This window comes from Nipponia nippon, unplaced genomic scaffold (genome assembly GCF_047370975.1).
Source record: "Nipponia nippon isolate SJK-2023a ecotype South Korea unplaced genomic scaffold, ASM4737097v1 scaffold_3, whole genome shotgun sequence".
In the NCBI taxonomy this organism is placed as follows: domain Eukaryota; kingdom Metazoa; phylum Chordata; class Aves; order Pelecaniformes; family Threskiornithidae; genus Nipponia; species Nipponia nippon.
Genome location: NW_028262347.1, coordinates 102,318,447 through 102,346,204, shown reverse-complemented (window position 1 = coordinate 102,346,204; position 27,758 = coordinate 102,318,447). Strand labels below are relative to the sequence as shown.

The 27,758-nt window shown below is 42.2% G+C and overlaps 1 protein-coding gene across 2 annotated transcripts; it reads right to left on the bottom strand.

Annotated features, from left to right (window-relative positions):
- Nucleotides 1-1,179: 1,179 nt before the first annotated feature.
- On the bottom strand, nucleotides 1,180-26,928 carry DUSP29 (dual specificity phosphatase 29). Of its 2 annotated transcripts, XM_087766082.1 has the most exons (5): nucleotides 26,859-26,920; nucleotides 25,276-25,372; nucleotides 17,728-17,941; nucleotides 7,131-7,351; nucleotides 1,180-2,063 (listed from the first exon to the last, which is right to left on the bottom strand). In XM_087766082.1, exons 3-5 carry the CDS (start codon nucleotides 17,910-17,912, stop codon nucleotides 1,816-1,818), a joined length of 654 nt encoding a protein of 217 aa, XP_087622208.1. In that variant the 5' UTR covers nucleotides 17,913-17,941; nucleotides 25,276-25,372; nucleotides 26,859-26,920; the 3' UTR covers nucleotides 1,180-1,815. The 2 variants fall into 2 exon arrangements, with proteins under 2 accessions (XP_087622208.1, XP_009467792.1); XM_009469517.2 differs by lacking the exon at nucleotides 25,276-25,372 and having other exon boundaries at nucleotides 26,859-26,928.
- Nucleotides 26,929-27,758: the final 830 nt, after the last annotated feature.

Below are 27,758 nucleotides of genomic sequence, written 5' to 3'. Positions count from 1 at the left end.
AGGTCTTTATTATACAGATAAATACAAATGAAAAGTCAAAAGCATTGCATTATGGGCGCCTGTAGTCTTGGCTACGGTTACTGTTTGGAGATGAATGACTTACTGGGCTTCAGGCCCCAAAAGGAAGTGAAAGAATAGGAAAGTCTTCACACTAGAGATGCTAAGCCTGTAAACAGCTGTTAACATCTACAAAAAATTGCTTAAAGTTGTGCTCAACTCTGTTTGGTTTGTAGCACATGCTCGTAGTTCTCAGTGGCACATTTCTGCCCCGTGTTCTTTTTTTAAAGTATCCAAGACGTCTGCAGTCCATACTGCACCAAAGATACAAAATCTTTGTCAGCTGGTAAAGACTCTCCTGTCCTCTTGGTGGCTAGGTCGTTCCTCTCAGGTACTGAGGCAGTAAATAGCTCTTACCTGTAAATTGAATTAGGCAAAATTCCAGTAGGGAGGGTGATGACCTTTTTGCAGATGCAGAAAAGGCAAACATGGCTTAATTGCAATCTTCCTCTACAGTGTATTTTAAGACTATCAAATACTGCTGAGGTGGAAAAACTCTCATTGTGTCAAAACAGTTACTGATAATTTGTGCCAGAGTGAATTGAATAAGTTTAGGCAGAAAAGTAGATCTAGTGTCCCCATTTGTGTATTTGGACTACTTCTGTCAACAAATACAATTATTAGCAACCGTATTGGGGCACAATAATGCATTAAGGTGACTAAAGCTGAGATAGGAGGAAACACTTGGTAGTGGTAAATATAAACAGTGGTGTCTGGAAGCACAGCAGCAGCTTTCTTCTGGTTAGTCAGGTCACTGTGAGATATTTTTTTAAAGGCTTCACCTGTGTCTCTTGCCTTTTTAATCAAAACTAAAAACTCATTAAAACTGGTTATAATCCGTGATTATTTTGGGGGTCATTAGGGCTGCACAAGTTCAGTGTTGAACTTCCTCTTAGCAGTGCAAAGGACACCCTATTTTTCTAGCTGTTAGTTTTTCCAAGTGCAGGAAAACAAGTCACAACACAGAATTTTCTTAGTCTTTTTTTTTTTTTTTATGGACTAGTAAATTGACTTGGATGCTGTATGTATAGGACCTTTTAAAATGCAGGCAGTTGAAGCATTTGGGAAAAAGTTAAAACTGAAACTGACTAAAATGTCATGCGTATGTATCTCCTTGAGTTATTGTCCATTATATCTGCTTATGCATCTGACCTTCTCAAGGGTCGTGCTTTGTTTCTAGTTTGCACAGTCTGCTGCAAAGTCCATTGTGAAGACTGGGTGGTTGATCCTCACGTGGAGGCTCTCTAAACACTGTGCTGCCCTAGATTATTGCTGTGAAAGAAGAAATGGAGATGCCAGGAACCAGCACAAAAAGGCAAACTTCTGAAAAATCCTTCAGGACTCTGGGACTAAACAATTCATCTGTGCTGCTACCATCTCATTATTTTTCCTGCAAAATTTCTGCAGGAATTCCTTGCTCAAGGCCACGTGCTTGGGTTAGGATCAGGATTTTGGGGGTATTTGGCTAGAAGAGGGTTTTCTTTAAGTTGTGCCTGCTTTTGTGCCGTAAAAGTTTTTTTACAGAGGGTAAAATTTATTTGTTGATGTCACAAAGAATTCTGCTAACGCTGGAACATTCTAAGAAGATGGGTTTTAAATTTGGCTTCCCTTCTTTCTCATCTTGACAGCATTTGAAATGACTTTGTTTTTCCTTCCAAATAACAAATGATCCTTGTGACTGTGTAATTAACTACACCTTCCCTTTCCGTCCTTTTATGGAGTTTCTTTTCCAGTAGCACAACCCTGCCAGGAACAATACTAGATTGTGGTGCTGTTCTCGTCATGATCAGATGATAGGCTGTTTTTGGCATTCCTCCTCTGCAGTGCCAATGCTATGTCCAGTTCTCTCAGCTGCTTCAAGAAGCCCCGGTTTGGCAAGATGCATCGGTGTCTTGATACTTGCTCAATGGCATCCACCACTGTCATGTTCTTGTAAATCATCAGGTAAGCCAAGACCAATGTGGCTGACCGGCTACGACCCATAGCACAGTGAACCAGAACCTTGTCTGCAGAAACAAAAAGAGATGATGCAGAGATGACACTGGGTAATTGCTTTCTTTTTTTTTTTTGACAGTGAAGGTTTCTGTAGTGCCCCTGCTCTGTTTGGTGGTTTGACTACCCTTACCAGCACTTTTGTAAGGCCCATCTTTTTACAGGTGAGGAAACTGAGGCTGTAAATCTTACTGTAGTAACCAAACACCATCTACGTTGGAGATCACCCATTTAATCCTAAACTGGGTATCTTTGAAGTTGTTTGTGAGGAAAGGTTGCTGAGAAGGCCTGGGGGCTGCAGCCTTGCATTAAGTAGCATAGCAAGCCCTGCTGCAGCCTAATCTTGCCTGCCTCGGAAGCCAAGCAGTGTGTATGTAATTCTGTGCTTGGGCATGATGACCAAAGCACAAGGGTGAGGGAGGGTTTGGTATGCTAGCGAACCATGCTTCTATGAGGAGAAGTGGGATGCACAGAGGTGCCTTTCTCAGTTCTACCAGCTAGACACACAAGTTAACCAAATTTGATTATTTTTTCGTTGTTCTGACAATAATGTCCTTCAAGATCTAGATTGCATCACTTTATGCCCAAATACTTCATTGTAAAATATAGCTAACAAGGCTTTTTTAAGGCTCGGTGATGTTTTTGAGGGCAGTGGATAAGAAGGGCCATAGAAGTTAACGGGTGTATAACCAGGGGGATAGAAAGAAACAACCTCTTAAACTGTAGAAAAGCTTCTTTAGAAATCCCTGGGTAGTCACCCTGACCGTATCATGTTGAATGAAAGTAACATTTCCCCACCCCCACCACCTCTGTTTTATATGATCATCTCCTTGCAGCAGTGGCCTGTCTTGTATACTGTGAATGCAGTCTCTGCTAATAGTTTTCATCTCTGAATAAATGTGCCTCAGGATTTAGCTTTGTGACATTGCTTGGTTTGACTTTGGACTTCCAGAGGCAGAAAGTCCTTGGCTTCAGGTACTAGCAAGGATGTAAGACAAAGTGGAACCTTCCCCATTTGCTGTGTCTGGGGGAGGTGGAAGAAGAGAACAGTAAACGGGTTCAGGTCTGATTGACAAGTTTTGAAACACTTCAAAAGATTTCCAAAAATGATTCAAAGCCCTTGAGGGGGGTCTCACAAAGGGTTGAACTGCTGAAGGCAGTAGATTTGGAGCGTGCTCTCTAACACTCTGCTAAGCTGAATTGCCACAGGAAAAAAAAAAAAATCCTATCAGGGCCAGTAATAGTTTATCTCTGTTAGCTATGCCTAGTGAGAAGTGTTGGGGTGCAAAGCCATGACTCCTGCCGATTAACTCCTTTGCTTCCAGGCACAAGAGGATGTCTTGGCACAAGTAGCATTGCTGTGTAATGGATGCATCAAGAACTGCCAACACTAGAGGATTAATGGTTACAGTCTGCATCCTAATCCCAGCAGATAGTCTTAGAGGCATCTTGGCAAAATTCCAGTCTCTCTGATAACTAAAAGTGCCTCTTCGTCTCCTGGAAAATGATAATCCCTTCTATTATTACTGCAAATATTTGAAACGGATGAAAACTCTCATGTGTTCAGCCCTTCATGCTTCTCTTTAGAGCTTCCCACCTTGTAAATGGGTTGCTGTTGAGGTGATAAAATACATGATAGGACAAGGAAGGCTTTGCTTTGTGTGGGTGGCAAATGCAGGGGATCTAGGAGAAGATGTACAGTTTTATACTGTGTTAACAAAGGCAAAAAATGGCCATACAATTTTCTGAAATGCCTCCTGGTTGTAGGAAAATGGAGTCTGTCCTTTCCTGTGTGTGAATATTCAAGATCTGACTGCCTGTTAGAGCAAAATGCAGGGCCACATCCCTTCTGTACTATTTTGTAGTCTCTTCAGTTCTGAAGTAAGGACCAATCTGAACCCTCTTTTCCCAAGAGGGAGTCTGCTCTTGCAGTCTTTGATTCTGACCACTTATATCCTTCGAGGTGTGGCTGAATATAAAATATCAGTGCACAGAGCCAGAGGTCTGCTGAGTGGTGACAGGTCTCTGAACTATTTTGGTCACTTGACTTGGGCTTGTGTTTCTTGAAAATTTGTCTAGATGCAGCGCTTCCTTTTTCAGAGTCACTTGGAGTGATGAATATTGAGGTGTCTTTGGTCAAGTGCCTTGGGTCTTTGTATCTGTCTCATACGTTTCGTCTCACATTGCTTTTATCATCTCAGTCTTTAGTGTATTTTTTCCCATGACATCTTCACATGAAAAGAAAATGCTATTCCCCTCTACTTCACATTCTGAGGAACTAAGGCACCAAGGGAATGAGTACTAAATCTGTAGCATAGAAGGGAACTTAAAAACCTCTTAAAATAATGTCTTCCTTTCAGGTTAATCAGGTCTCACTGGTATAAATTTTAAGCTGTCCTATGGTCTGAATTGCATGTTTTGGGAAATCTTTATGCACAGCTTTAATGATAACATGCATAATTGTGAACAGTTCGAGTTTGCCTCTAAAACTTACTTTTATAACTGAGCTACTTTCACTGTTCTTAATCCATGCTTAAAGTCTGCGAATACTGCTCTGATCAGGGAGTTTCTTCACCATCACAAAGATTTTGAAGGTTAAGTCAGAATTACTGCATTAGGACTGTGTTTTAACAGCATCCAAATTGCGAAGCTTTCTGGCTTGTTGCAGAAAGAGAGGCTTCATTTGCCTGACAACTTGTTTCAACAGCATTGCCTATTGAGCAGCTTCCCAGGAAAAAGCATTGTATGAAGACATCTATTCAATGAATTTGATCACTTGGCTGGCTGAAGGTCACACTCAAACAATGTGATACAGTTGAAGCAAATTCATTAATACATACATTCTGGTCAAAAAAAGTCGAAACTCCCCCGCCCCCCCTTTCCCCTCTCTTTTGCATTCGCTCAATTCTAAAGCCAAGTAGCAAATGAGAGTAATGGTGTTACTGATCAGAAGTATGTAACACCATATACTGAAGTATATGGGTACTGGGTTACTTAGTATAAAATCCTGTTTAGGAATCTGGATGCTATTTGTCAGGAAGATGCACGCAAATAGTCCTTTTGTTAGGCACTTGAAATACATAGCATCTTCCCACACCAGATATGCATTCACAAATAATGCATTTATGTTGTTGGAGGAGAGCACTAGTTACTTGCCTCCAGTCTTTTCTCTTCTAAGTGTAAGGGACATCCGTCTACTCTTCAGTCTAGCTTCTGGAGTCATTCTGTTCTGTAAATGTGTATTGGAAAGCTACTGTCATGCATTCAACCTCAGTCTCCTTGTAGGCTGTGCATGTGTGCCTTTATGCATATCTTTGGCTGGGACAGGAGATGTACATTTAGTGTGCTTTTCCCTCATGAGAAAGTTAAGAGCTTGCTCTTTTTCTTCATGAGTGTTACAGTAATTCTTTATTTTATTGGTCTCCGTCAGAAAAGATCCTAGCTATCTTGTTTTAAAACCACGTGAATGTGGCAGGCAGTGCAGAGCTACAGAAATGATGGCAGTTGGTAGTGTCTACTTAAGTGCAGATTTTTGTTGTTGTTTTGTAGAAGTTCATCCAGTCACTCTTTGATTTGGTCTTGTGTTTCAGTGCTGGACTGGTGCTTGATACTGTCTCAGAACTTCCTGGACTTTGATGTGGTTTTGAAACAAAAAGGTTTTGATGCTCCCCTCCCCCCCATCCTTCTCTGCCTCAATATTTATTGGGATGCAAGTTTTTTTCCTAGCCTTTGCTGCTTCCCTTGTGCTTGTTTCTTTACCTCCCTGCAGCAGACAAATGTGTTACAGGAACAGGAGGGTGATGGAAGTGAGGAAGTCTGCATTTCTTACTTCAGCTACTCCAGTCTGATACTGACTTCTGGCCTCCAGCCAGGGCTAGACACAGGTGCCTGTTATCCACTCCTTCCCAAAGGCAGTGCTTCAGACGTACTTTTTTGAAATGCCAGGTACCTTTCTTCACAAGCAAGTAAGCTCCTGAAGCAATTTCTCCTGCTATTAGGACTTTGATTTTTAAAACTGAACTGCTTTCAAGACTTTCTCCTGAACAAGCGAAGGGACTGTTGCTGTAGACCGTACTTGCTGAAAGGGTAAAATTGTAAAGACCTGGCTGGCTGTTGGGGGCAAGCCAGGTAGTAGCTGGCTACAGCTGAGCTAAACAGCCAAGAACAGAAGCTGACACGAGGCTAGAAACTTGATAGGTGACCCTCTGATACTAAGGTCTTTGTAGGTCAGCAGGAAAGCCTTCTCAGCTGGTTTCTGGTAAAATATCCTGTAGAGATTTAAAAAAAAAAAAAAAAAAGCATGTGGGGGGAAGGAATAGGAGTAATAGTGAAAGCCAGTGTGAGGCCTAGGCTGTAGCACTTCACATCAGTGGAAAGCTTTCTGATAGAACACTGCTGGAGGTCAGCAAATAATGAATTGTAGTAATCAAGCTGAGAAATTACAAAGGCTTTAATGAAATGTTTCTAGATATCTGCTGTCAGAGTTGTTTCCGTCCCCTGGTGCTTGGAAAATGGCAGAGAGAGAAATCTGTTATAGGTTGGGGTAGATCTGATGGCCAGGTAGGATGGTGGTTTTTATATTTGTAGAGTGAATCTAATGCTGCAGAGCATGAAGCTGTGGAGTGACAGCCTGGAATCTCTGCAGAACACTCATGTTCCACTCCCACCGCTATACAACCACTATTCATTAAACCTTTCTTAATAGGGATTAATTTGAGGAAAAGACAGCTAATTTATGGAACCCATGCAATATCTGATTGTCTCTGATGTGTTTATGAAGGAGTCAAAACAACAACAAAAAACCTCTATGAGACAGGAGACCTTAATGCAAGCTGTGGTGTGGACTTTTGTCAACGTGCTTGGTAAGGGGCTCTTGGGCTGGTACTAGTTCTGCAGTGAGAAAGGTCCTAGTTACACCACTGCCTTCTCTTAAACTACTGCCCAGCTACTAGTTTTATATTCCCTGTTAAACTGTATTGGACTTGTTTCATTCCCACAAGGCTGAATGCTGTGGAACTATGCTTATAATCAGATGGAGAAAATACTGTACTGTTTTTAACCATTTCTAGCACCCTCCTTACTTTTTTCATCCTGAAGCGCATTATGAATGAATTTAGAAGCTGAATAAAAGAACTGGCTGAGCTTGAAGGTGGGGAGATCATCTGCTTCTACTCCATGGTACTCCACAGCCATGTCGTGATAATATTCTGGTCCTGTGTCCACGTTCCGCTGACCATGGGCCGCATTGAGGATGTGGGTGAAGCCTGCCTTCTCAAGGCTGTAGCGATCTAATGCAGTTTTCCTGTTAAAACAAGAGCTGTCATGTAAGTGAAGAAGCATCTTGCCCAGCAAGCCAGAAAAAAAATCTCTGATTTGGTACGTTCTAAATGTTAAGGAAACTGATAATGCTTCAAAAATGCATCATTTACCATTGTGAAGATCTCAAGATACTGTCATTCAGAGTGAATGATCTTTCTGGAGTTCATAACTATCTCTCTCAGGTCCTTAGAGCACCTTGAAAATGAATTTATTTTCCTGGCAGCTTTGTAATGTAGGCAATACTGGCTTCTATCCATCTTGTACAAGAAGAAACTTGAGATACAGAAAGAAATAGAATGAATTATTTAAAGTCATAAAAGCAAATCTGTGGCAGAGCTTGAAATAGGACCCATGAATGCTGCTTTCCCCTTCTGTCCCATCAATTGATATTGGAGAACTAATAAAAGAGTTGGTGGTATGTTAGTAAGATCATCTGGGATTCAAAAAGCAGCTCTTCATCCCTAAAAGAAGCTACTGAGTTTTTTCTCCATTTCTATTTTAAAAAAGAAAAATAATTTAAAAAAATCACCCTTCTGTGATCACAACTCTCTATCAGGTTTCCTTTTACTGTCATGTTTGGTTAAACCAGAGGTCTAAAGCAAAAAGATATGGAAATTGGATATTAGCCTTCAGTGGAATCTAGAAGTCATATATTTAGCCCAATATTCTAATTTATTCTTGTCCTCTCTTCCATTGGACAAGGGAAGTCAGATAGGAGAGGAAATCCTAGATTTTTTCTGTGCCCAATACCCACTCTTAAGTGTTGGCCATCAGCCTGAGTGGACAGGCATGTGAAAACTTTTTTGTTCCATTACAGAAAGCTTTTAATTTTGCTAAGTTTTGTTCTGGAAAAGCTGTCAAGTTTCATTAGTGCCTAGGAAGACTACTGAGCTTTTTACAAAAAATTGCATAGGCTTTATTCTGTTAATATATTTTCAGATGACTACTGCTGCCATAAATGAATTAGTGCATGATGTGAAAGAGCTTTTTCCAACCAAAAGTAGCTCTCTCCATGAATGTTTCCTGAACATTTCAATGTGTAAATGCAGCTGCTGTCACACAGGACATCGTGATGGGCTACCTGTTGTGTTTCATAATTCTAGTGGTGACAGCTCAGAATGGCTTCAAGTTGACTCCACCTTCCCAGCCTCTGTCAAAGTCAAAATCCCCCTTTGAGCAGTCAAGAACCTAGCGATTAGAGCATTTAACTGGGATATGGATACTGAAGATCTTGCCTATACTCTTTCTGATTTAAATTGAGCTCATGATAATTGGCTGTTCTGAGTAGACCTTTCTCCCTGCAGAAACTCCATTCTGGTCAGGAATTATAATGTCTTGACTCTACGGGCATTTTTGCTGTGAAATAATGTCATCAGTCCCCTGTGCAATGATTGAAAAAATAAATAAAAACTCCAGTTAGTGTGGCGATGCCTACCTAAGCTCAGTAGACTCTGGAGGACAGACAAGCAGCAGCATCTTGCTGCTAGTGCTGTGACTTGCCACCTTCACCTCAGGTTAAATAATGCTCACTCCTTCCCTTTGCATTCTTGTTGCAGTGTTTGACCTAGAAAGATGTTTCTTTTTCTCTCTCCTTTCAGAAGACTCATGCCTTAGGATTCTCGCCAGGTGGATATGCTCTATACACTGCCAGCAAAGGCACTTCAGCTCTGAACTATAAGGATGGCCAGTACTTAAAAAACAGATTAAATGTCCTGGCAGAAGAGTAAAGGTGTGATGAATAACTACTTCTCTTGGTTTTGATGTGCTAGAGGTGAACTACAGATTCTGCTTTCAAATTAAGTCTTATTTTATTTGCCTCCCTGATGCTGGGATAGAGAAAATACGTTTTTTCCATTTACCAGGCTTGGCCCAAACCATGTATCCAACAAACCATGAAAGACTGATGGTTTCAGGTCAGAGATCTGTGCTCAACTGGAACCCCTGCAAGTAGAGACCTACATGCTGAATAGCAAGTAGGACCTCAGTGGAGTTAGGGTCAGCGGAAAAACAAAGTTTTTGAGGGACTGTAGATACTATCAAACTTTTGTTTCTGCAAACACTGCTCAGGCTAATAAATAGCATTTGAATTAAATGATTAAGTTGTTCTAAGCAAGGACAATGTCAAACAATAGGTCGCGTGACAATCATTAACATTTGACACATTCAACTGAAATCCAGTTTTCCTGCTTACTTGATGAGGTTCTCAGGAGACTGCCTTTTGACACAGTGGGTGCATCTAATGCATTTGTTTCTGACGGTCGCACTTACAGTCTTGTTCTATGTCTTAGGATCTCATTTTTAAGTGTTCAGTAGCCCCAGTGTTTCAATAGGCATTCAGAAAGAAGGGATACTGTCTTTCACTAACTGCATAAGCAGTCAGCTCAGTCTGGCCAAGCTCCTGGGAACTTCCCCCTCCACCTCGCAGTCTTGCCTGTAGCTGTATACTGTGAATTTGGGGCCTGGGATGGGATTAATCCTCCTCCTTTTTATTTAATCGATTAAAGGCAAGGCAGTTAAGTGTTCATTTTGCATCACAATTTGCATTAGTGTTGTCTGGCCCTTGGCCTGTTGGAGTTTGGGAGTATGCACATTGTTACTCTGTTAGCTCTCTGTTTCCCATGGCTTGGGCTGGAAAGGGAATGAGAAGCAGCAATGGATCAACCTTCAATGCTGTTGCAAAAAGCCCATTGTAAGTGCTCAGATGTAACTAAATCATGTTCTGTGAAATCTTTTATTTTTAAAGTAAATTATAAGTTTACCAAGGAAATACTTAGAGTTATCTATTCCACTGTTTTTGGCACTGAAGAATCTGTACTGTTTTCCTCAATGCTTGGAATAGGCTGATTTTTAAATGTTACCTGCTTTTTAATTATGCGTGATATGTAAACTGATTCAGCAATATCCTTTTGGACTGAATGTAATCTTGCCCAATATAATCTTTTCCTTTGTAATATGGATGCACATTTTCTTCTTTCTACTGACATTGCTAATGTAGAAAACTTCCAGAAAATGAATGCTCAGTGTGGAGCACTCAAATCTGTTAAGATCTCCACATTTTCACTGGAATAGATACTCAAACTACGCTGTGTGTAGGTGTTGTTGAACCAAGACCTAAAACACTTGCCCTGGCTAAGTGGAGCACTGTCAGCGTAGGTCCTGTGGGTATGTGGCTTGTGCATCTGCAGGCTGAGCTATTGCGTGTAATCTGTAAAGAAGATGTCGGGTACCTTTCTTCCAGCAGATACCCTGGACAACATTATCTACAGAAAGTTTTTCCTAAGGTTTCTAATACATAATGTTGTGTAGAAATCTGAGGAAACAGTTATTGTGCAATACAAAATAGGGTTCACTGGACTGCAAGAGGTGCCTGCCTTGGGCTTTAGAATCTGCATCTTTTGAAGAAAGCTGAAGTGACACTTACTCTTTTTCAAGAGCAAGAGTGCTTGGTTTCAAACTCGATATGGAGGGTAGGAAGCACTTAGGCTCTCTCTCCTTTCTCTCCATCCCCCTAGTCTTGCACTTGACAATTATGTTTTCATAAAAGATATCTTTACTGCTCTTTCAAAAATTTTCCTCGTTTTTTTTCTTGTAAAACCTTTCCCCAAAAGCTAGGCAGACAGCCCAGTTGGACCACTGCTTGTCAAGCTGACCTGGGTTTGACTGCTTTTGCACTCCCATCAGCTGTCTTTTTACCTTGCCCATTGATAATAAATACTATTCAGCCAGGGTTGGCCTGTGCTGAGACTGACACTGCCATTATATAGGCAGTTAAACATGAGGTCATGCTGGGTCTGCAGCACATTGATTGCCAGTTAACAGAGAGCAAGAAACAGGCTGTTAAGCCCTCATATAGGGGGACCCATATGCTTGTAAATGGAAATGTTACTGTGCCTCTTGACGTGTTTGCCTGGACTGGTTTTAGCCATCAGTGAACTCCAGCTTTGTGTGAAGGACTGGCCTGCTTTTCAACCTCAGCTGAATCTGTAGTGTAGATGCCGTTGTGGAAACATTCCTCATTATCTGTTTAATTTAGTCAGAGCCTAATTTTTTTGTATTTTATCATGAATGCTTCTCCTGGTTACATCCCAGGGTGGAATGCTTTTGGTCGTCTTTGCAGTTTTTACCATGCCTGAGGTATCACTATTTTAGATGAAAGAAAGGAATAAATCAAGCATAAATATCTGCAAATATTCTATTGGTTGAGGTTACTAATAGCATAGGATCATTCAGGGGTATATGAATCATATACCTTATTGGAGGATTTATAACTCTATTTCTAATTCACTTTCAGCCAGAAATGGCACAGATTTATTTCCCTTGCAATTGGCTCACTACCAGAGTTTAATAGTCAAGCTAGCAATATTCCTCTTTTTCCCTCCTATGAGGACAGGCTGAGAGAGTTGAGGTTGTTCAGCCTGGAGAAGGCAAGGCTCTGGGGAGACCTTATAGCAGCCTTCCAGTACCTGAAGGGGGCCTACAAGAAAGCTGGAGAGGGACTTTTTACAAGGGTAATTAGTGATAGGACAAGGGTTAATAGCTTTAAACTGAAAGAGGGTAGATTTAGGTTAGATATAAGGAATAAATTCTTCATTGTGAGGGTGGTGAGGCACTGGAACAGGTTGCCCAGAGAAGTTGTGGATGCCCCATCCCTGGAAGTGTTCACGGCCACGTTGGATGGGGCTTTGAGCAACCTGGTCTAGGGGAAGGTGGCCCTGCCCATGACAAGGGGTTTGGAACTAGATGATCTTCTTTAAGGTCCCATCCAACCCAAACCATTCTATGATTCTTTGGGTGCTGCTGTTTCCTAATAAATTGCAATTAATATTTCAATTTTTGTGATGATGGTTGAATTTTAAGTAGCCATTGTAAAGAAGAGTTTGCTACAAATGCTAGTGTAGGTGAAGCCATATGCGTTTGACTACCCGTGCAATTGTTTTCATGTTGTGTATCTCGCCATCTGTGCTATTAGTACTTGATTTCCTTTTACACAGTGCAACTGTGGTCTCCAGTGTCTGTCTTGAATATGTTCCTATGCAGAGAAGGTGAAGTGTGACACTGGGAGATAACAGTGAAAAATTCAGTATAATTCAGTTTAGTAAGGGATGAACTGGGCAGATTGGTCCCATGTAAAAAACTCATCAGCTCTTCAATTCGGAGCACATGAACATACGCTAAAAGTTAAGCATACCTGAAGTCCTTCTCTCTATAGCAAAGCATGTTAAGCAAAAGCTCAGTGCTTTGCTGAATCAGACCCTGCATTTACTGTAGGACAGGTAGACTCATAAACATGTTTTTAAAGTTCTGAGGCAAGGGGGAGTACTTTGATATGGGAATGCTACCAAAATGGTGAAAATTTGAGATAAAATCACTTTCACATAGGGATATATTGATAATAACAGACTATCACCAAGAAGGAGAACTCACCTAAACAAAAATGTCATCCATTTTCAGATGGTTCCCAAAAGACTATTTATATCTCTTGGGTTGTGCAAGGGCAAGTAAAGGGTTTGTCCAAGACTTTAACTGTGCCTGCTGTCAGTTTTCATAGGATTAAAAGCAAGTGCTGTGGCAAACTCTGCCTTCTTCTGGAAGCAACAATGTAAGTAGTTATAACGTAAAAGAAAATCCTTCCTTTCAAGTTGCCATCTCCAGCATACTAAATCCCTTCTCTCTCTTTTCAAAAATACTGTCATAACAAGCTTTAGTCCTAGCTGCTTTCATCAGGAAGACACCCAAGCCAATGGAGTTGGAAAAGAGGGAAAAACAACTTGCAGTCACTGCAGCCTACACCTCCACATCGGGTATTAAGTATATTAAAAGCAGCTAACAAAGGGAAGAGAAGGCAGCTCATGATGAAAACCCAAGTGCATCTAAAGGAAGAGAAGTAATCCTCCGACATGCCTCGTGAGGTGGTGGGCAGAGCAGCTCCCTCCACAGGTAAGTCAGCACCTTACAGCTGGTACTGGTCAACCAGATGACTGGTACACTCAAGCTCTATGTAGAGCCAAGTCTCTTAAGCTTCATGCGAAGGTTGAGCAATGCAAACATGCTTCAGTATAGACTGTTAAAGCCACAGATTGGCATGACCCAGATTGACAAAACGCAAGGAAATCTGAGGCAACATGTTACTAGAAGAGGAATCGTCTCTCTCAAACGTCTTCATTTTCTTAAACGCTGAAGGAAAGTTCAATGCAGGATGATAATTTACCAGATGGTCGGTGTCAGAAAGAAGCTTCCTGAATATAGGCAATACTGACACTTTCTTAAGAAAATCTGGCAGCTCTCCCTCCTGAGGAGAGATGTTGAGAATTTCCAATAATACTGACCCAATTTCCTTTGGTAACTCCAGCACTGAGGGAACCTAGAGATAGTGTAGCATTGTATCCCCTTTTCCTTCTGAGGTGTTGCTCCATTTTTGTGGATACCTCCTGTTCAGTGTGAATTAGAAGAATTTTTAGGTTCCACTGAAAATACTGAACAAGATCTTCATAATACGCGGTAGAAGAAGACTTAGTAGTCCATTTTCCCCTAGCTCAAAATGGTGGATACTGTTTTTGTAAGTGATACAACCTAGATACAGGAAATACCTCTCTGCTTTCTATACAGCAAAGGCATCAAACACATGTGATGTAGTCAGTCAGCTCCTGGTATTGACTTCAGTCACTCACCAGGTGTTAGAAACCACCTATAGACAGCAATGATGTTGTGGGGGGAAGTGTTACTTGTCTTGGAAACCGTTGCTGCTTTAAGAGGTTTTTGGTCCAGTGTTACAGATCTGATTTTCTGGATTGTTAAACTGCTGTTACAATTGGCAGATTCTCATACTAACAGACTCGAAACTATGTCCTCCAGAGTGCTATTACAATCTAAATCTGCATACACTCCTATTTTTGTATGATTAATACTGGTGTAGATCCTAGGAGTTCATAATGCTAAACAGTGGGAGGTAACTATTCACTACCCTGAGTGAGTTCCATCTGTTTTCTTCTAGATCAGTGTAAATTGTCTTTCTACTTAGTCACTTGGAAAAAGCCATGCTGTATTGTTTTTCTGGAGAAAGGGAAGAGGAGAGAATGTGTTTTAGTTAAGCATATATTTAAAGTTTAGTTTTATATATTTTAATTATTGTACACTCCAATCTGTAGGTTTGAGTTACTCCTGTGTCTTGTTGAACCTTACCTGTGTTCTCAAGACCATGAGCCCTGGGGCTCTACTCAGACAAACACTGACCATAGCTTTTTTTGAAGTGCAAGCTCAGTTCAGCTGCATATCCAGAAAAATACTTTTCACATTTAACTCGCAAGGAATTACACTCCAGAAGACTTCTTTTCCTCTGGGAGTAGTTTGAGAACACAAAGACCTGAAATTGTGATCAGGCCTTAAATCCTAATGAGAGCTAGAGGATGGTTAAGAGGAAACTGAAATCTTGGGAGGCCTTTGTCTTCAGCTAAAATATTCTTTAAAATTCAGAAACGTGGAACCATGAACATCATCTCAGGTAATAAGGCGATCACTGAAGAAACGCAAGAAGAAACTACAAGCTACATAACTGGCAGAGGTTTTCCATGTGATTTCGGTGAACCAAGCAGGCTTGGGATTAGTCAGTAAAACTGCCCATGCAAGTAACCTGGTGCCTGGTGAAAGAAAGGAGCAAGACAAAGCTGCTTTCTATCCCTTTAGAAGGCTTCTGGATGTGAGAAGGATACATGCAAGCACTAATCCTCGTAGCAGATGAATCAAAATCTTGGCAAAGCATGTTTTATTCCTATCACTGGGCTGTCTCCTACAAGTTCCAGTGTCTAGTCTTTAAAAGTCCTTGGAACTTGCTGGAGGAAAATTTCAATTGGAGCTGAACACAGCATGTTATATTTTGAGGCTTTGATTATTCAGGGCCTGACAGGCTCATGGAGATTTCATTGCCTCTGGGCAACATCTGCAGCGAAGCCTTGTAACAAAAGGATTGAGTGGCCTCACAGGGCTCCTTGATAGCCTGTATTGCATTAGAAGGAAGATGTGGTTACGTAGTCAGGGTAATTAATTAGCATTTCCATAAGCAGTCACAAGTCCTGTTAACCTTGTAAATGCAGGAGGCAGGAATGAAGCACAGATGTGAAGGCTCTGAAGATAAACTCTGCATGTGTGTGTTCACTTGATTTTGTTGATGAGTTCCACTAAATTCTTTCAAGATCAACCTTAATTTAGCATGGCTAAGGATCCAAATACACCCAACATCTGTTCACGTCTCCATGGCAGCTCTTTGGCGACCAGTGCTACAGCAAGATCTTAAAATAAAACAATACAAAAAACCTTACCACACTGAAGGGGGAAGCTGTTGGTCAGAAGTAAGATGTGGAGCTGGCAGAGGAAAGATGTAGAGGTCCCTGGACTCTGCCTGCTTCAAATAAAATTTTAGTTCTGGTAATGAAAGCTGCATCTTGCCTGCAGACCAGTTCTCATCTCAGATTCTCTGCTACTGGATGTCAAGTTTGCCCTTACCTGGCTGACAATAGTAATTCTCTCGCAGAGAGCCTCATTTTCTGGTGAAGTTTTACTTCTGCTCACCTCCCACCTGCTCCCCACTTCTTTTTCCTTCTCTGTTGGCTTTCTCATTCTTTTGTCCCAGTCATGTGGGGGACTTGTTTCCCCTTGAAGCACCATTGCTTTTCGTCCTGACTGAAGACCCTTCCCCTGCAGGAATAAAAAACTGCCCAGTGTAAGGGGGTGTAGCTCTAAGTACCTCTCAAGAAGCTTGTTTTTCTGTTCATCTGATTGGTTTGTACGGAGTGCAGGTGTGCATTGTATTCAGAGTCGTGCCTCCTAGCATTTATTAAATACAAGGTGTAACAAGCCACTGCTACGGGAACAATTACATGAAAGAGTCAGTGGCTGGCATCCTGGGCTTGGAGACTGACTGGCCAAAGACCTGTTGTCTCGCTGGATCCCTTTGCTCAGAGGGCAGAGCTGTAGCTTCATCACAGAGATAAGAGGGAAATTATTCTAACAGCTTCATTCAGAATAACTCTGCTGGTGATTTTGAGCAAGGAAGTAGGAAATATATGCCAGAAGAGGCTGTTCCTTACACTGAATCTTGAGTTAGAAATATCTAACAAGAGGGGCAGGGCATGATGGGGAGAGGACAACTCAACCCCCTTTTCCTTTGTTCCCGAGTCATTTGGCCAGGCTCTTCCCATGGCTTAATTCCACCCCCCACCCCCCATGTCTCTAAAAGTGGGAGCCCCGGCTTGTTTAAAGCCCAGAACTCTTGTGTCTCTTTCTGTTGCCTCTGGTGCCACAGAAGTAATTGGTCGATGATATTAGGAGTCTCGTAACTTTCCAGGCTGTATATCTTTCCTCTTTTATAAGCTGGCAACAGATGAATTTTAGGACCTTTTAAAAAAATTATTGAGAACTTTGGAGCCAGTGGGGCTCCTGCTTGTGCCTTACACTGATGATGTAAAAGAAATGTCATGTTAGCACAGGGTGTAGAGGAAAATGGGAAGGGGACCAATAATGCCTAAGGGGTAAGAAAAGCTCTCTTGCTCTGCTCAGGGTTTGGGTCAGGAGATTTTCTGATGGCATGTCTCCCTGCTGCAGCAGTCATCTCTGCTTGTCAGAATAGGCTGTTTCTAGCTTAGTCCTGTGCTCAGCAGAGCTAAGTCTGTTTTGTGGGTTTGGTTTTTTTCCAAATCACACTTGGTCTGATCAGTAAGACACATCTCTGCAGCTTTGCCTTCCACAGGGTTCTGTTTGTTTTAATCTCTTGAGCAATTTGGAAATGCAGAGTACTCCGTGTACACAAGCACAGGCTTGGAAATGCAGAAATGCCACTGTGGGTTGAACTGCCTCTTCAGTCATTTTTCAAGAATTACATTTTAGGCTTCAACCAACCTAAGCCATGATCCTACACATCTAGGCCATGCTCTTTTGTCAGTGTAACTGTGACAGGACTTTCACTCAGAAATAAATGACAAATTACTCCTTGAAATGAGACATTTAAAAATAGATCGTGACTAGCTTCTACCTCTGCAGCCTACACTGGTGCCACAACTGCTCCTGTTACTCAGTCTTTAACAGCAGACCCCCCTGCTTTCTTGAAGCAGCAGCAACCAACACTGTGTGCCTATATTTGTAAGGGCCATGGCAGGCTCGAATTGCTCTATTGAACTCTGGTATCTGTCAGTAGCTCATCAAATCACATCATCACCGCTAAATACTAGCGAATGGGTAGGAGGAGGAAAGAAACACCCTGCTCTGTTGGTGAGCTGTACTTGGTCTGTCTTAGTCATCTCCTATCTAGAGGAGAGATACTATGTACACTTTTACTCATCTGCTATGTAGAGGTACTATATACACACTTACTCATCTCCTATGTAAAGGTTGGGCCAGACTTCATTGACATGAGTGTACTTCGGGCATCCTTTCCAGAAGAGCCGCTCCAGCTCAAATGCACCTGGGGTACAGTAATCCTCATCAGGATCTACTTTGATTGCTGTGTATGCATTTTTCTTCCCAGCGTTCAAACTTGCTGATGACATCTTGTCCATGAAGTAGCGTGCTCAGGACGTGCAAGAAACTGGAATGCAACCAAAACAGAACATTAAGCACAAAGCAAGCGAGTTCTGCTCTGGTTGTGGGACACTGGGAGCATCACTGGCCAGGTGCGATTGGGCATGGTGTGAGATGGATGTACCTGCTCTGTGGCAGGCACAGGTTCGCACCTGGATCTCTGCCTCTCCTGAACTAGGCGAGGAATACTTTGTTGGACAAGCTCACCAGCAATGGGAGCAAAAGCCAAAGGTTTGTGATCACCGAAGTTCGGTTTCTGCTGGGAATTTGTTTCCTAGAAAATCCACTGGTAAGAATTTGGTAGGTCTAGCAGCCTGATCCAAGGGATCTAGAGCACCTAGGGGAACTGTATGGGGGAAATGTAAGATGTTTCTTCATTATTAATTGCGAATCTTCTAAAGGCTTCTCCTTTATGTGATTTTCACTGACTCGGGGAGATTAAATGTGTCCATTCAGGTGAATGCTGGGTGTACCGCTTCTACTGTTTCAAGGTCTTAATGCAGCCCTGCACGCTGAACCTTGTAGGCCCTTTCCAGGAATGGGAGTTTGCCTTTTTGCGGCACCACTGACTGACTGACAAAATATTTTTTTTTTAGCCAGGATCGGCTCAAGGACTTCCTTCTTTTCAAGTTCACTCTTGTTTTTTTTTAACCTAGATGCATACATGCCAAGTGGGGAGGAAGAAGCACTGATGAACATATAGTATGGAAGGGAGCAATGGAGCAATGTTACACTGTAGCTAAAATCAGAGTATCATTAATGTTGCCAAAAACAACACCGTATTGTGTTTGACCGTATTGTCAGAGCTGTGTCACTCAGAACTGACACCCTTAGCGTCCCATGTGTTTGAGCTATCCGCTAGTATTGAATCCTTTGGTGTAAACTTTACACATCTCATGACACTCCAGATTCTCTCCTGCTTGTGATTTCCTCAGCTGCTGTCCCGATTTAGATCTTCCCCTATAGAGTTTGCCTCCCTCAGCTGTGGAGTCAACAGTTACAGCCCAGTTAGGTGGTCTCCCTCCTCCCCCACTCCCCCAAGGCTGTGCCTTACTTAGGAGCTGGGCACTGACCCCACAAGCAGTGGGAGCTCAGAGGGCAGCCTAAAGTTTTCACAGAGCTGGTGAATGAAGTTAAAGGCCAGAGGCTAACTTGAGTCTCAACACCTTCCTTGTCCACTCTTTTATGAAGACACTGCCTTAGGACACGGTGGGTAGTTATACATTTGCAAGAATATTCTTGTCTCTTGGACAGGCGGGTTTTTTGCATCCATGTTTAACTTTCCTAATCTCCTGCAGCTGAAGTATCGCTGGTAAAAGCCCGGTGAAATACGTGTGATACAGAAACCCTTGCACCAGCAGCAACCGTACCAGCCACTGCAGGTGCAGTACAGCTGCAAGAGTGCAATGCTGTGCTCCTTAGCTCAGGTGTGGCACTGCACTGTCCTGTGGTATCCCCATGCATACAGTGTTGGGTGTGTTTTTCAGATTATTTTTTATTTTAATTTTTTGACTACTTGAAGAAAATTTTGCAGGGGGAGAGCTAAAGTACAGTACATCCATGTATTCTCAGTAAAGAAGAAGAAACAAGGGAGTGATTGACAAGTGATATGAGAGCTTTTCAGTCCAAATTAACAGCACTGGAAACTGCACACTACCAGACAAATACTCATGTCATAGATCTAGGCACAATGTTGGAGAAGGATTATTGTGAGGGACGTGAGCGTTGTAATGTCTTCTTTGGTTTTCTTCTGTGGATTTGCACATTTCTGAAGGCAAAGCACGTTTTGTTCTGCAAGTTGTCAGCAGGAAGCGAAACTGCTCATGCAGCTGATCTTTACGCTACAGCAAACCTCTAGGAACTAGAATTTGGGGCTGTCCACATGCCTGATCTCCTATTTACCCTGTTGCTGGTTGTCATTTAACCATCTTCCCCTCTCGTCCTCTGAAAACAAGTTTCCCTCTTTTCCATGTTGCCAGCCTTCTGATGCAGACTTTCTTGTCTGCTCCATCTCCCTGTTGGGTCTGTTTTGTTTCTCCTGCTGGACTGTCTGATGTCTCAGGGCAGCAGTTGCTCCCGTCTCTCATCCCCTTGAAGGGAGAAGTTGAACCTTGCAGTTCTATAGGAGACTTGTAGCAAGAAGAGGTGGAGTTGGGCTTGATCTTACGAAGTGTGCGAGTACAGACTACCAAAAATCCACTTTTCTTGCAGGCAACAAATCCTGTAATGGCTCCCACAATTTTTTTTTCTTGGCCGCTGGTGACGTTTGTGTCCTTTTAATGACAAAAATCTGGCTAGTGCCTGCGTGCAGCTGTTGTAGAGCTCTCCTGCAAGCAGGATGACCATTTTTCACTGACATCCCATGTACCCACGGGGTTTGTTTCCTCAGTTTGGGCTCTTTTGTGCCTGTCATGTTCTGTTTCTCCACAAAACTTGAAAAAGCCAAATGATTCCTGTTTTCCTACTCCAAAGCTAGGCAAGATTGTAGAGTCGGTTTTTGTTTGGCATGTGTACACCTTTGTTCAAAAATTGGCTTGCTTTCACTGGCAAGGGGATCTGTCTTTCAGCCAAGCTTCCTAAAACATGATGATGATGTTTAGCTAAGTGGTCCTCTGTTGAGATTTGTACAGGGCTTGGAGAATTCCAGCTTTTAGCAAATTTACCTTGGGCTCAGTCTTGCGTGCCCCTGAGTAGCACCCAGGTCCTGTCACAGTGCCCCCAGTAGCCATTCCCCAGGAGAGCCTTTTTCCTTCCCGTGCCAGAATTATGCTAATTCTACATGCAGACTCAACAGTGTAGATAATGTTAGATTGTCAGAGATATAAATCTAATACAGTCTGACTTTGGGAGTGAATAGGCTGTTATCTAGAACTTGATAAGAACTGCTATTTGTCTAGCAAGGAATTATCTTAACTGAGAGCCTGTTGTCTTGATGCTGAAGGACTGACTGTGCTTTTATTCACAGCTCTGTAAAACGGGAGGGGAGGAAGCGAAGGGAAGAAGAGAAAGCAAAGTAATCAGTAATCACGCTCGGTGGCCACAGCGCATTGATTTGTTACACCAATAATCCTGCTCGTAGACTGCAGACCTCAAAACAGGGCAATTACATCTGCAAATGATCGTTTGTGGTACTGTAACACCGTCTCGGTTTGAAGCTTGGTTAGCACTCTGAAAGTTAGACCTCTGCTGAGAAATACTCATTTCTGTCTGTCCTGGGAAGCCATATGCTCCCTGAACTTTCAAGTAAGCTATGTTCTTTTATGCCTTGCCAATGTTATCTGCTGCGGGGATTTTTAAATTGAATTAGAGCACAGGAAACCATCAGTTGAAATTCCTCTAATAAAATATGTATTTCAGATTTGACTCTAGACTAAGTAAGAAGTAACGGAGTTTAACTAGGAGGAGGTGAAGGTGGAAAAAGGGGCTGATATGCTACTTGAGCTCTGGAATTAATTGCCGTGAAGCATTTGGTTGGAGGGAGAAGGACGGAAAGGCTTGTATCTTTCCAGGAACCAAAGATGTCTAACCTTGTCTCTTATTGACTGTTCTGCATACACCAAACGGAGCTGAGGGAAGACTGTTCCCTAGGCCTGCTCTCTTAGAGTAAAAAGTGAAAAGTGGATTGCATTTTTTTTTTTTTGCGGTTGTTCTTAATGCTGTTGTGGATATAAGGATGACTGTCTAGCCCAAGCCCAGGCAGGGGAAGCTCAGTTTTCTTTTGCAGACCTCTGGGGAGGGGAGACTATCCTTTTCAGAGTGTTCGCACAGTGCAGTCGGATGGCAGAGAGATTGCAGGGTTACCCCTGCACAGGCTTGTTAGAGCAGTCTCCTGCCCCTTGCAGTGCTTCGTTTGGGCTAAAATGCTTTGCCTTATAAACTAGTTAGTGTAGGCTGAATGACATACCAGTGCAGCATTCCTGTAGCAGCTTGGCAGTCACTTCATGGCATTGGACTGTGCTGGGGACACACAACCTTGGATGTGAAAGCTCTCTGGAGTAGGGATGGTCCTTGTGCCTTTTGCATAAAGGACTCTGCACCCTGCTTGCCCCTGGAAGTGCTGCTCTAGCACAGGACAGCCTTTCTTATTTCATGGGGGAGGGATGAAGAGGAGAGTCAGCTAGCAGGAACTGACGTGTCCCAGAGAGGTTCTCCTCGGCTTGAAGGCTTCAGCCCAACTTCAGGGCGTAGTGAGTAATGGAGCCCTGCCTCTGGGGCCAGGAGTTCCCTTCCAGAGAGGCAGGGCAATCTGTAGCTCGTCTCCCTCTTCCCCCGTGCCCAAGTCATGGCTCCTCTCTTGGTCTCTCTTGCTGCGCTATGCCGAGGCCAGGCCGTGTGAGCTGCTGAGACCTTCCCGCTCCCTCTCTGCACCCACCCTGTGGTGGCTGGTCAGCAGCTGAGTGCCAGGTCCACCTTGGTGGGACCAGGATCTAATGCTCAAGCCTGTGAGATTTTTGTCTGCCAAGCCTGACATCCTGCAGGTTCTGCTGCTCAATCCAGCGTGTGACTATAACTCTGAACTGCTGGTGCTCACCAATTATGCTGTCATGGACTTAAGTGTATTATCAGAACAAGGATGATAAAAATTCAGTCATCTGCATTTTTATACCCTAATCTTTCTCTTCATAAATAAGACCAAAGTGCATGTTATCTAATGAATTTTATTTGTTAATCACTTGGATGGCTGGAATATTTCTCCCCCTTGGGTTATATGTATATAAATGAAAATATTGTTAGTGATTTCACAAAATGGTAATTCAGAATAATGGAGAGTTAATCCTCTTTTCATTAGCGAGCCACTTCAGGACATACACTGTGGCAAATTACATTGCATTTTAAGTCGTTCTTGAGTGCTGTGCACTAGAAAAAAACATTAAACTATTTTTGCATTGATAGAAGTAATTGTGTGGCTAATTTGGATAAGCAGCATGCATTAGGCACAGCAAAGGAATCTCTTCTTTATGTTCACTATCCACTATACAGCTGCCAAATGGAATTTCTTATAGAGCTCTTTAGCTTTTTTATTTTATTTTTAATAAAACAGGGAGGGAGGAAAGAAAGTGCAAGGGGAAAAAAAGGAAAATCTGCCAGTCTATCTGCGGTTTAATTCAGAGAGTGAACACAGTCTAGTGGTTGGAGCAGTGATATGGCAATGAAAGATTTCCTTTCTGCGCCTTGTTCTGAGTCCCTTGAACTACTTAAATTAACCCAAAATTTCCAGGAAAGCCCTGGGAAGTCACAGAACAAAGTGGCCCATTTTCAAATTTGTTCAGTTGGAGGGATGTGTCTCCCCCACCCCAAAATTTGTAGGGGGTTAGTTAATGCTTTTGGAAACATCAGTTATGAGCTCTACAGTTTGGTAATTCCACAGATGGGGGGCGGGGGGGGGGGGGGGGAAACTGAGTTTCGTATCCAGAGGTGAATGCCAGAGCATCGGTGGTGGTGTGTACATTTCTAATGCTGGTTTTCCAGATGTGGTGGAAGTTTCTGAGTACTTTGAGACTGAAAGCTATAAGTCATTATCTACATAACAAAATACTGTGTTTCTTAATATTTTTGGCTCAACATGCTGTGCAAACCTTAGTGCTGTGTATAAAGATGCCAAACAATTTGGCAAGATTTATGCCTGGGAGTTAAGATCCAAGTCAGCTGTAGAGATTTAAAAAAAAAAAAAAAGCAGACATGAACAGAAAAGGATTGCATTTACCTTTGTGCTTTGCAAGGACCTATGTACCCTCTCCCATTCTTTTCTGCACCCCTCCCTGACCCAGGGGGGTTCCTCCACCACTGCGGTTGCCCCAAGCATATGTACTCTAGCTGCCAGTTTGTAGCTGTGTTGGTGTGCCTGAAGCTATAGATCCCCAATAAGGCCAGAGTCCAAGGGTGTCGGTGTGCTCTACAAACATGCAATGAGAGATGCTAAGCAAATAAGAGATGGGAAATAAAATGGAGACAGAAGACAATTTTCCTCACTCTTTCCTTCAGAAGGAACAACTGTAATCCTGTTAGCTGCTCTGTCCTGCCTGACATAGGGCACAGGGCTTCCTTGCCTAAATGCCCACTTCAGTCCATATTTATATAACAGAATAGTTTAAATTCTTTACCACCCGTGCTTCCTGCTCTTGGGAGTTCTCCCAGCCCATATGACATCAGTCACCTGTGCTAGTGGGGCTTTTGATGCTGGATTTATTAAATTTAATTTGGTGTACACGAGTGTATTGGCCTTGGTTTTGTACTCAGAGAGTTGTCTAAAAGCTACTTCTCCCTGAAAACACCAACCAATTGCAAACTCTTCTGGTTTATCCCAGAATGAAAAGTTTTCAGCATCCAGCAAACACCTAAATATATAACCTATTTGTAAATGTGGAGGCAGATTTTGATCTTATTCCTGTTTTGATGCTTTCAGATTTTGCTTCCTACCTCTTTCCTCATGACAGCTATGAAAAAGGAGTGGAGCTGTGATATCTTAAGGTTTTTTTTTCAAGTTGACAAGGGAGGGAAAGAAAATAACCAAAGCAGACTATCTGTTTGTCAGCTCTGGGCCTTTCACAAGAAGTCTACGGAAGTTATGATAATTCCAGTAGACCTTATGCCCACACCAATGCAGTAGGAGATAAACATGGTACCCTTGAAATTAGTCAGTGGTTTGACCCTCAAGTCTGGGGACTGAAATTATCTACTGCCATGAACACTAAATTTGAAAGAACAATAATAAAGTGGGGAAAAAACAAACCTGTAATTATGACTAAGAAATCATTTTTGTGCATGAAGTGCTTGCTACTGAGAAATGATTCCCATTTTCTGATGTTGTATGGAGAGCTGACTTATTTGAATGTGGGTTTTTTTGTTGGTTTTTTTTTATTTATCAGGTGGAATTCAATGCCACTGAAATCAGAGGACATCTATCTTCCAGGGGGTCCAAACCTGAGACCTTCTTGGCTTCCATACAACTGCAAAACCAATGCTTTTATTTTTATTTACTTATTTCTTTTAGTTTAATAACTACCTTAAATAAGACCTTCATGGAGAAACAGCATGTATAACAAGTGTGTACAAGAGAGGGCAGTACCTGAGAGAAGGTAAGGATGGAGAACACCAGTTCTCCTACGCTTTAAAAAAAAAAAAAAGTGCAAAAGGCTTGAATCCAGTTTAGTAAGCTGTCTCCAGATAAGCACTCTATCAGTGCTGAAGGCAGACAAAAATCAGATGGAATGACTGAGGGTCTTCAGAAATAGTGAGAGAGGATCTGCTGAGCAAGTTTCTGAATTTAAGAAATGTTTTGTTCTTCCATTTCCAGCCAGCATGCCAGGTACATACCTCCCTTCAGGGTGAAAAAGTACTTACCCTTTTCGAGTATGACTAAGCAGAGGGCTGTTTTATAAACTGGAAAGTTCTCCTTGCAGAAGCCAAGGCACATGCTGTCTGGAGCACAGTGTTTGCACTTGGGAGGAGGGTAAACAGTGCTTTAGTTTCTAAGCTTTTCATGACTCGAAGTACATCAGTTGAGCTGAGAGTTGGTTAGCTGCAGTAACAAAAGCTTGCTGTGTCAGATGATTTAACTAAATGAATTTAAAATGGTGCTCCCTAATATGCCATCCCCATGACATTTTGCTCAGACTCCAAACGCTGGCAATAGAGCCATATGCTTTCCTGTGTAACCTGGCGCTTGCTGTGCCCCAGGGTACTGTAATGAAGTACGGCACTGCAAAGGTTCCTTGGGTGTTTTTTTTCCCCTAACACTAGACCAAAAAAATGAATTTTGTACAAATACTTCTTGAGAAGGAGGAAGAGTAAGTCCTTCAAAAAATATTTGTCTAAAAGAGCCCTAAAAAGATTAAGCAAAGTGTTGTACGTCCAAAACTGGAAATCCCCGGGGTACCTGCAGTATACTTAAGTGAAGAATAACACAATCCTGTGTTCCTTATTCCTGTCCTAGTCTTCACCAAAAACTGTCATTTGCTTCAGTTCCTTTTTTTTACCTCTGCATTCTTTTATGCTTGAACCATTCAGGGACTGTAAAATAGTTCATCCAATGCTTTCATCTTTAAACAGTTTAAAACCAGAAGAATCATAGCCTCTGTGCAATTATTTCCCAGACCCTCCTGCTGTGAATATTCAAAACTGACCAGCTATTTCAATGAACTTCTAAGCCATTGATGACTTTTTAAAAACTTATTTTTGCCCTCATTCTTTTTTGTTGACTGAACTGGTTAATTTAAAACAGATGAAGCTGAGATTTCATTAAATATTATGAGAGTACCCAAAGAAATTTAAAACACGGCATCATCTGAGAGAATTTCTTCACTATGAGGGTGGTGAGGCACTGAACAGGTTGCCCAGAGAAGCTGTGGATGCCCCATCCCTGGAAGTGTTCATGGCCACGTTGGATGGGGCTTTGAGCAACCTGGTCTAGGGGAAAGTGTCTCTGCCCATGGCAGGGGGGTTGGAACTAGATGATCTTTAAGGTCCCTTCCAACCCAAACCATTCTGTGATTCCGTGAATTGTAATTCAATTGGAAAAGTTAGATTTGACTGGATGGTGGAGCAATTATCAAAGATAAGCAAAATATTCTGGGAAGGATGTTAAAAAAAGCTTGGAAAATCACATTTTTATTCCTAACTTTTAAAATTAGAATTGAAATTATCTCTAAGATAAATACGGTTTTGGCAACTCATTTCCTGTTTTATAAAGTAACTTCTGTAACATGACCAATTTGTTTTTAAAAAAATTATACTTTCAAAACCTCTTTGACTCTGCAGTAGTTTTAAGCTTTTTTTTCTCCACAACAAGTTTATGAAGTTATCAGTTACCTTAGAAAGTTTGCCAGCTCTCAGTCCTCTCCCTGGTTTACTAAACTAGGTTATAAAAGGAAGAAAAGGAGCACAAGAAGTACAGCAGAATATATATATATATTGCTTAGCCTTACCTGTTAGCTTAGGTGGGTGCTCTAGGTAGCTGGGTCCTGTGAAGTGCAGCAGAACGACAAAAGAAATCTCACCCACTTTGCAACTAGAGTCTATTTTTAGAGGAGGATTTGCTGACTCTGACCTTGCGTGCTACCCACTCCAAAGGACGATCTTTACATCTGCTGGTAAAACTATTCCCTGATGTGACCTGAAACATTAAACCTGGCAATTTAGCTACCTAGTCTCAGTATGACTAAGATAATGTGATGCCTGCATGTCAACTATAATAAAACAAAAAAGATGAGATCTCTTATCTTCTTATCCCCTTGCCAAGCCCGATGCAATGTGGGTCAGGAGCATTGCACTGCTGTTTTCTGTCATGCTGTGCACAAGTGATTTGGCACTGGCACATCAGGCAATGGGGAGAGGCAGCATCCTGACAAGATCCTCATCACTTGCATGTGCACCACCAGGAAGCCACCTTCCCCTACCTACTGTCTTGGTTTTCTCCAGTGCTGCCACACTCAGTATCCATCTGACTTCTGAAATGTCTTTCTCTGCTGCAAAAGTGATGTGGTGCTCAGCCCTGCTCAACTCTTGTGACATGGGCACAGCTTGCCAAAAAGAGGTGGAGGTACACTCTCCAACTCTTGAAAAACTCCCTACTTTCCTAAAAAGCTTTCCTGAAAAGCTCCATGCCTTCCTATTGCAGTAAGTGTAAAACTTTCTGTAGTAAGCCATGGCCAGATTCATCAAAGATCAAATCTGGGTTCCCTGGTGTCAGAGCCACACCTCTTCCACTCCAGCACTTTGTCCGCTGCAAGAGCGATGACTTTCGTGGCCCACAGGGCTGTCTGCTAGAGGGATCAGTGATCATGTGCAAGGAGGTGGTACACAATATCCTCTCCCCAAGCATTCAT